General features: G+C 39.3%; 1 protein-coding gene across 1 annotated transcript in view; it reads right to left on the reverse strand.

Annotated features, from left to right (window-relative positions):
• The window catches only part of LOC115130262 (uncharacterized), a 64,192-nt gene extending 59,492 nt beyond the window's left edge, over nt 1-4,700 (reverse strand). The window contains exons 1-3 of the mRNA XM_029661202.2: nt 4,443-4,700; nt 3,935-4,027; nt 1,815-1,996 (exon numbers count right to left, since the gene is read on the reverse strand). Coding sequence (XP_029517062.1) covers nt 1,815-1,996; nt 3,935-3,996 — 244 coding nt within the window. The 5' untranslated portion in view covers nt 3,997-4,027; nt 4,443-4,700. The remainder of the gene's footprint in view (nt 1-1,814; nt 1,997-3,934; nt 4,028-4,442) is intronic.
• Between the last annotated feature and the right edge of the window lie 8,419 nt (nt 4,701-13,119).

Genomic DNA, 13,119 nt, shown 5'->3' on the forward strand with positions numbered 1-13,119 from the left:
CACCATGCAAAGAGTTGAGAGGTCAGGGAAGTGCATCAGGCTATGTGAGCTTTGACCCTGCTTCAGTGTCATAGAGAAAAGGACAGCAGAGTACATCAGTCCTGCTCCTGCCTTCCTCCAAGCTAATTGGTCAATTGGTCAAATCTACAGTATACCTGTTCACCCCAATCCATTCTAAAGCCCAAAAGACACTGATGTGATTGTGATTGCTGTTGCTGTTGCATCCTCAAAGGAATTGCCTTGAATGAGGCAATTTATGTTCATTGCCCCTGTGCCCCATTCACACTTCAGCAGGTAGAATCCCTGTTCATAATAAAGGCAAAAAAAGCATTGGGGTTGAGCATGTGTTTTGTTTTAGATCTCTCTCTCTCTGTCTCTCTTTCTCTCTCTCTTTCTCGTGTTTCATTTGAGCTTTCTCTCTCTCGTGTTTCGTTTGAGCTCGCTCTCTCTCTCTCTCACTTACTCTCTCTCTCGTGTTTCATTTGAGCTCTCTCAATCTCTCTCACTTTCTCTTTCTCTCTCTCACGTGTTTCACTCGGGTTCTCTCTCTCATTCAGCTGTTTCCTGAAAGCTTTGTTTTGACCTCAGTGCCATGGGGGCCACGGGCCCACAAAATGTTTTTAGGTCTTTTTCTGAAGTGCCCCATAAATATTTGAACGCTCTGTGGATGAGGAGTAACGAGGGAATAGAGAGAGCGAAAAAGAGCCAGACACTCGAAACACACTGATGATAGATGTTGCTGGAACGCACCCGCCTGTTTTCGCTATTGTTTGAATACGCAAGAGACTTGAGGGGAAAGTAACGACTTGAAAGAGAGAAAGAACATTATCAGGTCATCTGGCAGAGAGGAAAACATCTTTCCCCACTTTAAAGTATTCCAGATTGTTGGTTGATACTCTACTGGAGGGACACTCTGTAACTCAGTGTAACTTAGTGCAGAGTATAAAAATCAAGTCCAGAGCATATAAATCAGGGTTGGCATCAATTCGAATTGAAGGCAGTCAATTAAGGAAGTGATTTGAATAGAAAGCTAAAGAAAATCAAACAACTTTTGAAATAAATCGGTTCTACTTGTTGGGAAGTCAGCTGGACGGACGGAAGACAGCTCATGAGAGGCAAAACAAGAAAAGGGGAGGAAAGTTATGATAAAGCCCGAAAAGTATTTGTACAACGTTACAGTATAAGATAGGGGAGAGTAATGTTGATTGTTGAAGAAGTAGTTGAGAGAAACTAGAATCATTCAAATATACATGTCATTGATTACCCCTCGTCAATCCAACCAAAATGTAAAATATTGCAAATTAACATCAAATAACCTGTTCAAATGCACTTGTGTGCTAAATGTCAATTTACTTACAATTTTTCTTACAACCAGAATGTTCTTAAAACTATGCCTGCGGATATGTTGAATAACCATGTGTCTCACACAGTTTGTGTAACAAGTGTGAGACCCTGAACAGGATATTTAAATTGTAGGTCCAGGCAACCACACAAGCTCCCAGGCTGCTATTGAAAAGACTGAGGATATATTCTCAGTTTGTCACACTGTGCCCAGGAGCTGAGATCTCTGACTTCATGTCTGTCCCTGAAAAGAGAAGAGTTCTCCTGAATGTACTGCTGAATGTATCTCCACTCATACACACAGACTGAGATCTATATTTTGCAGTCGACTACATACACTTACAGCGCAGTATAGTGTAGTGTGGTTCACCTGATCTATGTTGTGCTGTGTCTTGTTTTGTAGTGTACTGTAGTTTCTGTGGTGAGTCTCTACTCCCTATAAGGCATTGGGGGAGGACGAAGTGTCTTCTTACCTGTGAAGAAGCTCTTGACCCGGAGGTAGCTGACACTGAGACGCAGCACAGACAGTTTATCCAGCTTGGAGATGATGTCTGGGGAAAAGGGCAGCATGCTGGCCAGCCGGTCCAGCTCCGCATTCAGGCGGTCCCGGTGCCTCTTTGACGGGTTGGACTTCTCACTCACCGTGGCCGGTTTCCTGGTGAAAACACAACAGGAATATTTTAGTGTCTTTTATTGTGACGGGTTTGATTCTAAAATATCTGTCAGGCTCAACTGTTACCGGAGAGATGTACTATGCTTTTGGGTACAGTACGGCCAAGAGTTATGGTTGTAGCAACAGAATATAAACAGGGAATCATTTTGTAAATCAATAAAAGATACTCATATTCTTTGAAGAGTTTTATTAGAGTCATCTTTATGACTCAGTCAAACACATTAATATAGTGAACCATGCAATATGTGAGGTCAATATACATACATGTTTCATTCAGCAATTGCATACACACACACACACACACACACACACACACACACACACACACACACACAGGGGTAACAGCATTGCCAGTGTCAGATAATCAATACTAACTCTAAGGGCTTGAACACACGTTTGCCTGCCAAGAGTGCTAGCGAACCGAATGCAAACCGATTTGACATATAGAATCGTGCGAAAATGACGTCAGTCAGACGTCAACAGCACACTTAACGATCGGTAGATGAATGGGAGATCCACATTCAGTGTGATGTGTGCGACCCTTAAGAGAACCTCTACAGACACAGATGGGTTGATAGCCTCCAGCACCACCCATGCCTGTCCAGTGACTCAAAACACCACCCCAAACCATCTCGGCGGTGCCCGTCTCAGATCTCCACTGCGTGGTTACAACAGGTTCCCTTACTACTACCGCTGACCCCTGGCTGAAAACTCTACCTCCTCCCTGCATCGGTCCTGGTCAACGGGAAGAGAAGGTAGAGGTAATGTCAGCTGAACTCCCTCTTGGTTCAAAAGAGACTTGGTTCAATGTACAACTGCAACAAGCTGCAATAGGATTGTGACTTTGAGAATGTTGTTGAGGAAACTCACAAAGCTATTACAGCTGGTTGCCTTACAATTGTACGTTGAATCAACAGTGCTGCATCCTTAGGAGTTTGATTTCTGTCAGCTAGCTACCCCCAGTCAGCTAGCTACCCCCTGACTCTCTTGCAAGCAAACCCAGTGCTTCAATTAAACCAGTCACGCCACTGTTGTTTACTCGTCCAAATGGGAGGTTATTTCACATTTGTGTCAACCGTCATACTGTTTAAGCAATGTAGATCATTGATTGAGATTCATTTCAAATTGAATTACATTTATGTATATAGTGTTCTCAAATTTGACATAAATTGTAGCTCACTGAAACCTGTTGTTGCTGTTTAACATTTGAACTGTTAAGTGCTAGCTGACAGCTAGCTTGGTTAGCCTATACGGTCTTTTTCTATGGCTAACATTTGAACTGTTAAGTGCTACAGTAGCTGACGGCTAGCTTGGTTAGCCTATACGGTCTTTTTCTATGGCTAACATTTGAAACCATCAGGTTTCCTATGAGTCATTTGAACTATGCATCACCTTTGAAAAAGTCTGGAACCACAAGCAACCACAATAATCTGCAAACGACTCCTGCCTGCTGTCATTAAAAAACATCAAATGGCACTGATTTGACTAATAGTATGCCCATAAGAATAAGAACCTCAATATCAACAGTAACCTTTACATAAAATGAATGAATCCAAATTGATTATATCTATTACTTATAATTCAACCCAATGCCATGTGAATATTCGATATGTAATAGCATAAATATGACATCAGCAAATCTATAACATTTTAAATTCGTCCAAACTTTTGCAAATCTTACTAGTTTTGTTTTTAAAAAACGTCACGTGTTTGGTTGGTAGTATAACAGTAGCTAATGTATCTGCATGCTACTTAAATACGAAAACATCACACAAATAATCAACTACATTTTACTATTTGGCTGCCATGTAGGCTATCACAACAGCAAAAAAAGTAGGAGAAAAAAACACGTAAAATCCATAAAACAACTTTCAACATGCGTCAAATATAATATTATGGAGAAAACGTATGATTCTTAACTGTTTTTGAACGGGCTTCCTTCTTTTCCTGCCCGCATACATGCAGTCTCCCGGTGGTATCATCGTCTTGCGCTCCGTTAAGGTAACAGGTGCGCTACAGAAAAGATGGAGAAAAGTTTTCAGCGTCCCACATATGACATTGGCTACAAAAAGTTTAATGAACAGCCGAATGAACTCCATAAAGTACATCAGGTTAAAGCAGTTCATATAAGTCTAGTGATACTATCAATATCGGGTAATCAGAAAGAAAAGTCATAAGAATAAAGAGGATAAATGCAATACTATGTCCTCAACAGTTAGAAAGACCGTCAATATTTTGTTTACACTGGTGAAACGTAAATATGATGAAAGGCGCATATTCATAGACAAATCAAATCTATGCTGCCAACTCTCGCTACAATTATTCGCATCAAATACATAAATGATGTAGCATAATAAAACGTTGAATGTCATTTAAAAAAAGGCTACTTGGAACAAAAAAATAAAAAACATCAAATTAAAACACTTACCAAGAAGGTCTGTCAATATTACTTAATTCCAGTATAATGTTAGATAGGTCATTCAAATTGAATGGGTATATTACAGACGGCACTTCCTACGTGAACAATATTAATTCCTCGAGAAAATAAAGCAAACGTCTACCAGAGCTCTGAACTGATGTTTTCAAAGCTCGAGGCAGATGTGGTTGATGCTTTATACCGAATTGAGTCGCCTTCACTTCCTCGCGTTTCAGGTGGCGGATTCCTCTGAATGACATGTCGAGCTCTTCGCACGCAACTGCCTCACAAACAGACTGCGCGCGCACACACATTAACACACACACACACACACACAGAGAGAGAGAGAGAGAGACATGAGCAGCACAAGGGGAGGGATCTCACGCAAAGCACCACACTACAAATCTCTATGTAGCAGGGAGATTTTTACTGTCGAGCGCTGTCCGAAATGGAAAGGATATTTGGAGCAAGCATTTAGGAAAAATATATTGCCACTGAAATATCCATGGACACTTACCTGGAATCGTTTTGGATTCGCAAAACCACCTTTAAACAGTCAACTATTGCTGGATATACTATCTCCTCAACTTGGTTTGAATGGTGCGTTTGGCATTTATTCTAGGTTGTTTCATTCGAAGGATACGCCAGGAGTTTTAATGTTGTACAGTAATGTCTTATTTTGTTTACTAGCCCATTTAATAAGTGCGTGCTGTGTTGTATTATGATGGTTTTAAAATGATCAAATAGCTTGAACCGGGGCTAGGCTATAGGCCCTATACAAAGACGCAGCGAACGTAGAACAAATCCAAGCAGTCGAGGTCAGTTAGCATTAGGTCGCTGCCAGATGCTAAGAGATTTTATATAGTCTATACGTACATTTTGATTCAATTTATTGCCCCTTTGTGTACACAGGTTAATATTTATGTAAGGCTATATATACTGTACGAAGAGACAGGTTGGAGGGAGCAGTGAGAGACTGCTCTAATTTGGTCCATGACGAATCATTTTCGCTTAATTCAATTGATGTGATTGTCATATTGGATCTGTCTAGGTTTTTTTAATCTGTAAAAAGTCAAAAAGTATATTATTATGTCATTTCTATTTTATATTCACTGATGAGAACTTGACGTTCACCTCATTTGTCATTAATTTACTGTTATGTAACTGACTGAAAACGGAGGCCTTTGATGTGATTAAAATATTTGAAACCAATTTTAATTAGCTCCCATGTTTCTTGTTCTTGACTTATTTTTTTCAACACACAAATGTTGTAAATGTTATGCAAAGGGTGTAAAAAATACTTTACTCTGTCTTTGTCTCTCCAGCTCACAACACACATGCCATTAATGAATGAAGCAACTGCAAAGTAGATGAACGCAAACATCTGTAAAGCAGATTTCAGATTAAAGCTTTTTCCTCAAAAGGTTATCACACTGACTTATAAAACATGGAGTCTGACTTCCCAGAAAAAGGAAAAATCCTATGTAGAAAATGCACTCAGGAAGGCTTGCATGTGGAATAAAAACAGAGAAAGGAAACACACAGAGTGGATGAATGAATGAGGGATTCATCTTGTGAGGGTTCTACCACCATGTGTCTGTGTGATTTAAGTTAAGAGAGAGAAAGTGAACTCAAAGAGGAAGCTTGTAGGATACTGTACAAACCATTTAAACAACACCAACTCTCCAGACAACGGCTTGCTTGACTGTAGTTCACATGCTTGCATATTATATCACCCTGTGGGGTGAGAGTGGGAACCATCTTCATGAAATAAAGATCTGCAACAGGAAGGACTTGGAGTGCAATGCTTGTCTTCTGTGATGATATATCATGATAGACATTGGCTTCAGGCTGGTTTCCAGAAGTTGACAGGGCCGGCTCCAGGCATACATTATTCATTTTTTTAACAAATGTTTTTTTGAACAAAAAAATAATATTTTTTTACTCAGTCGAGGTCTCAACTTACTGTTAAGAAACAAAATGGTAGAATACACAAGGTGCAAGTTCCCGAAATGTGGTTATGTCAGCCATGTCCGCTAACCATTTTTAGATTGGTAAATTAGTCTAAACAGTTATCTAAACTTGTAGTAATCATGGCTCCCAACACAATCAGTCGCTGCTATAGCGGGCTTTAGAATCAATGTACAGTAAATCCCACTGCATTCTTAACCATAGTCCCTTTAAGATTAGTCTGGGCTCAAGCATTAGTAAGCTCGAGTCGTTGTAGCAGAAGCGTGCCTTTTGCACACAACCTGGACAGTGCTCAGTGTATGGTTCTATACATGACATTAACCCATCCCATACTGCTGCCCCATTTTAAGCCAGCGGTCATCTGTTTTGAATGGAGAAGGGCTTCATTGATTAAGCCCTCATTTTGCATTGCCATTGATTTCAAGCTGAATGTTGTGGCAAAACATTCAGTTCTAATAAACATGAATGAACATTTAGTGTCTCATCAATTGCAATGCATTGCAACTGCCATTCCTAGTGACCCACACAAGGGACTTCGGAAATTAACACTCATATTCGAAAACCCTTAACAAGCCTGGCATATCACATCCGTGAATGTTTCTAACACACTTTGTCCTGAGATTGTGCTGTAAAAGTGTCATTATGTTTCACTATTGTTTGATGTAATATATTCTGTATTTTTTTGCCAGTTCTGTTTTTCCCCCCCTTCCACCAATCTAAACAGAGTGTGAGTCAGAGCACAGTGCATTGTGGGTTTTGATCTGAAAGTTAGTGTTCACACAATGCCACCCGTTGGACAATGACAGTTGTGTAATCCTGTTTTGGAGGGGGTGAAGATTATGTCAGCAGACCAGTGCATGCTGTGACGTGATACACACACACACACGCACACACACACACACGGTAAACCTTTATGACAACTTTCATAACCCATGTACAGTAGGAGGATTTCAGCATAATCCTTTTCTGGCAATAGTTCCCTCTCGGGCATCATCGTGCTGATCTAGCATCACCCTATAGCAGTAGTTCTCAAACTGTGGGTTGGGACAGGGGTCCAGGTGGGTCGCACACCGGATTATATTTTTTTGTGCATTGCAAAACATGTATTTATCTGAAATACATTTTGGGGATGGAAAAACTGCCGTCTATAGGACTCACATAAGTGAATGCAGCAGCCTTGGGTTTGACATCTATCACTGTTCAGTGTAACTGACTGATTGAATATATTAGATAATTAAAAGTAGTGGGCTGCTCCAATCGTGAGCATCAGCTTGGTAGACATTATCTGCAGAAGGAGTAAGTCAACATAGCACTATCGAGATGGTACAGGGCCTCTATTTTTTTATGCTATGTTGATTTAGTCATTTGGGGAGCAATTATTCAGCACAGCAACATTACCTGAGACATTTGCGGCAAGCATAGATGCGTTTCTTACATTTTATTAAAGAAAAGTTGACTGCAGCAAGACAGAAGGCATTGGTGACATTCGCTAGGTTTCCATCCAAGTGGCGACAGATTTTCATGTAAATATTCTAAAATCTGCATTAAAATAATATGCAAATGTGCCCACCAGAGACGTGTTTCCGTCAAAACGGACTTGTTGCAGATAAAAGTCTGTGCTGTGCGTGATGACGTTGGCGCACAGAAAAATACATTTTGTGGTAAAATTAATGAACTGAAAAAAATATACAAATTAAATCAGTTTCCATCACATTTTCAACTCTACTGGTGGGTTTGGTACGCGCGCTCTCTAGCCAACAGCTCGCAGATATAGTGCGGGTGTAGCCTACATTATGAGATTATTATGGAAAAAAGAGCGAAATCATTTGTATTTGTTAAACGGCAGCCAAGAATCAATCATCATGTCACCAGAATAAGACCCTCATTATTTATTGGAAAGGAGAATCAAGCTCATCACCGTACACTTTCCCCATCCGGTGGTTCATTATCATTACATTATTATTAATATGTCATCTGTTGCCTAATAAACTGCATGATTTCCAGAGTCATAGTGGGAGGACCACACAACATATAATCGCGTGACTCCAAGCTTAATTCGATATGATGGTTATTACGGTATACCAATATTTGCGCATAAAAGTGTTTCCACCGCCATTTCTTTCATAAGAAATTTTTAAGACACAAAAATATCCCAACTTGTTTAGCCTACTTTGTTTTTGTCAACATTTGGAACGTTTACCAACAATTTGCTGTTTCCGTCAGGCCTGTCGTGACATTATTTTATCCAACACGTACTCGCATAAAAAGGTTGGATGGAAACCTGATTACTGTCTTCAAAGAACGTCTTACTAACATATTGTCCTCCAAAATCGACCTCTTAACCTTTGAACACAAATGTCCAACTTCTGTAAAAATCCACATTTCCAGAAACAACCATAACTTGGAAGCCAGTCATCCACTGGTCAGTGGCAGATTTGAAAATGTTTAACTGTAGCTGAAAGGTCAGCGGGAGGTTGACCACTTCCTCTTCCCTTCATCTCTTTAATCTATTCAGTGACACAACTCAGTAAGAGAGGCCTGTATGCAAACTCACATCAACCAGCACTCTGCAGGAAACTGTTGGAAGAGAATGTACATTATCTTGTATCTTTAGTCTATATTGCCTCTGTTCTATTTCTCAACCTTTTTAGTCCCATTCTGAGTATTTGACCTCATGTCAAAATGAGTAGTGCACCCATGACTTAGAACAAGACAATGATCAAGACTAGAGATTCACAACCAAGGACAGTGGACAGCAAAGCAACAAAGAATGACTTGTGACATCTCACAAAGTATTCACAGCCTCAATGATATCCTTTGAAAGAATGAAAACAAACAAAATATCCACAGTACATTTATAAACTTATATTATATTCTACAGGCTTGTGATTGACCAAATGTGCCAGGAGCAACATAGTGGAAGTAAATCTCTAGATACAAGGTTAATGGGTTCAGTAAGAAACCTCCGGAGGGCATACACAATGTAGAGTATATAGACCAAGACTTTTCACTTCGAATTGACATTGAATAAATACCACTGGAATGACTAAAGAATAACTGACTAAATACAAAGAAAAAACATATCATTTGTATTGTTACCTTTAAATAGTTGTCAACATTTCGTACTGTACGTTTGCACACTTCTCTTTCATCTCTGCTTGTGTTGCAAGCCGGGTGCACTGTTGTGAATGGATCTAAGCTACCCTACCGAAGACCTGGCGCTGACGTGTTTTGTCTCACACGTTATCATCAAACAGACCACTGCATGCTGTGAAGTGGTACACACACACACACACACACACACACACACATACACACACACACGCTACAGGCTTTAAATATTTTGCTGTACTGCCACTCTCACTTACACACGCACGCACACACACACACACACACACACACACACAACAAACACACGCTATAGGCTTTAAAGCTTTTGCCTCAGGTGCCGTATGGTTTTAACTCCATTGTCTAGTCCTGTTAGTGGCAGTCAGGCGTGATAATAGAGGGGATCAGTTATTCACAGGGTGTCTGTTTTGATACAGCACTGGGCCAACATGCTAGGCAGTGCTCTGAGTACCTGGCACAAAGAGTACCTGGAACCTTTCAACACATTACTGTATACTACTGCTTTGAGATTCCAACTTGCTCTGCATGTCACCACCCTAAACTCTTTTAATATTTTGCATCCCTAAAATCACAAAACACCATAACAGTGTGTGTTTGTGTGTGCTGTATTTTTTTTCTGTCTGTCCTGTAGGGTGAGATAATGACTTCAATAAAGAACAAACCTCTATTAAATGTGATAATTGTCCATATGTGTGTGTTTCATGCACACACACATGGATATGAGCTCCAAGTGGCAGTTTACATTAGGTCATAACTCAGAAAGAAGAACCTAGGCTCCTGGGTCCTGACCCAGACAGACACCCAGTTTCCCTCCATCAGCACATTTTGCACTGACACACAAGACGACTTCCCCTAGTGGGTGACATCTTGGATCAAGTCGGAGGGGTCCTCCCGGTAGTGAAGTTGTAAATCTGGCAAATGAAAAACAAATGTGAGTGAACTATTAGAAAACAAACTAACTCAAACAGGGATGGAAGCAATTAAAGGAAGATCCATCCGGTGATGATGGTTTCTGTTTCTAATCTGCTCTGTTCAAAGCTAGATTTGGAGCCGTGGTTAAATGTCTTAATAAACTGGTTTATCAATTTTATATCTGATATACAGCTGAGACCCCCTCTGGGTTCACTATTACCAGCAGAAGATCTGTGTCAACCACAAGGAACTTTAGCTAAAACGTAAATGTTAGAATTAAATGGTTGGTGTATACTATGTCATACTATATTACACAGAAATAACAACTGTCTCTTAAAAAGTAATGAACTACATAGCAAGAAAATACACTTTGAGGAGTGACTCATTACATTTGTATCCCATATGTCAGGAAGCCCATACGTATGTCAGGAAGAAGCTAACTCATTCCAAATGTTTCTGGGCTGTCAATGGGGTCTTACCTCGCAAGATGATTTTGTATCCTAACACACCAGACGCTGAACGCTCAGAAGGAAACATTTTCGACACTAAGTCATTGTTTTCAATCAACACAGCAGGCCATAATAGTATCTGTGTCGTCTGAGAGTAAGACATCATAAACAGTGAAAAACATACCAGAAATTAGTATTAGGGTAACATTTTATAACAACTTTCATAAAAAAAAAAATCATAAATATTTTATTATTTGTACATATTTATAAACATTTATGAGCATGTATAAGGGTCATTTCACAAAATGAGTGCCTTTTGTGTCCCTTTTATATTTTAAGTAGAAATTGTGCATCAATATATACTTTTCTAAGCCTGTTACATTAAATGAAGTGCTCTTTAATATAGAACATATGGAGAATGCAATAAAAAAATAATTTGAATAAAGGCTTGCTAAAGTGCCAAAATTCAGCATTTTGACATGTCCCTCCGTCAACACTGTGTCACTTCCAGGAACATTTCAACCCTCTTCATCAAAAGAAAAGCCCTAGTTATCTTGTTGCCTTGACAAAATCATCTCTGAAGATTATTATTTATTTCATGTTAGTGGAACAACCGATAAGCATTATAAGCGATGCAATTTATAAGCGTTTATAATATAAAACGTGTATAAAAATGCTGCTAAAATTGCATTTCTATGAACGTTGTTATAAAATGTAACACTATTTCCATATGGAATCTCTCATATGGCAATGACAAAAAAATGATGTTGGAGGGGTCAGGCAGTCACTAAAGCTACATGTCAGGTAACACTTCACCAAACTTCAACAACTGCAAAGACTATGTTATATCCTGACTACTATGAACGAAACTCGAACTTCAAGTCGGGTAGAAAAGGTGACTTGTGAAACACGTTAAAACTGTCACACATACAGTCGGATTATTCAAACGCCCTTGAAAAACAGTCACAGTAGCAACAGTGACTGAAAACATGGCTCCCAATCAAGCTGCTTTAGATGCAGAAAATTGCTTACACATTTTATACAGCGATTGGAGCCCAAAATGGACAAACCTCAGAGGATACATTTCCACAAACTGTGTGTCAGAGATTGGGGTATCCACAGCAGTGGTCTCTGCACCTTTCCAAAACCCACCATCACGCCCATGCCCATACTGGCTGCGTGCACTGGAGAGAATCCAAACCTCTATTTAGTCAATGAACCACACATACTGTAGGACAAGAGGCATATGATGCCAAGAAAGCATGGCCATAGGCTTAAAGCAATGATTGGCACAGCTAGTGTGACTCTCCTGTCCATAATCCATTGCTATTGTCCTCTACCTAAGTCAGCATGAAGATCAAATGAAGCCCCATGTTTTCATCGCCGTGCTTTACCCCATTTCACATGTTGAAATGTTTTCAATTTCCTACCAGACCACCTTTTCATCAGAATTGCATTAACTATTTTTCTCTTCATCAACAACTTGCACATGAATTAAGGTGGTGTTTAGCCATTTTTACAGCTAAAAAAGTAATAACAAGTGAAAGACCCTCTGGAATAATAATGATATTGGAACACTAGTCACTTTAATAATGTTTACATACTGCTTTACTCATTTCATATGTATATACTGTATTCTTTTCTACTGTATTTTAGTCAATGCCACTCCTACATTGCTCATCCTAATATTTATATATTTCTTAATCTCATGATTTTACTTTTAGATTGTGTGTTTAGTTGTGAATTGTTAGATATTACTGCACTGTTGGAGCTATGAACACAAGCAATTCGCTACACCCGCAATAACATCTGCTAAATATGTGTATGTGACCAATAACAAATTTGATTTGATTTTGAATTGCCTCATGTCTCGTGATTTGAAATGACTTAAATTTGAAAGGCAAAATAAGGTTTTATTGATTGAAGTACTCCATCTAGTGGGCATTAATGGACACGCAGTGCAAAGATTAAGTAGGTTTAATCAGTCAATATCTTCAATAAGTTCTTCAACCTGAATTTGCCCAATTATGCTTGACTATGAATTAAAGCTACTCGTGCATTTCATTTACATACATTTACATGTAACTTTACAGATAGGCGTTGGCCTACATCACCAAAGACACGATGTGATCTCATGAGAAATGTCTGAGCACTTTCATCCCACTCTTTTTAAAAGTCAGACATTAGGAAATATTGGCTTAAATAACTGATATATCACAAGAATATAC

This window comes from Oncorhynchus nerka, linkage group LG6, assembly GCF_034236695.1.
Source record: "Oncorhynchus nerka isolate Pitt River linkage group LG6, Oner_Uvic_2.0, whole genome shotgun sequence".
Taxonomy (NCBI): domain Eukaryota; kingdom Metazoa; phylum Chordata; class Actinopteri; order Salmoniformes; family Salmonidae; genus Oncorhynchus; species Oncorhynchus nerka.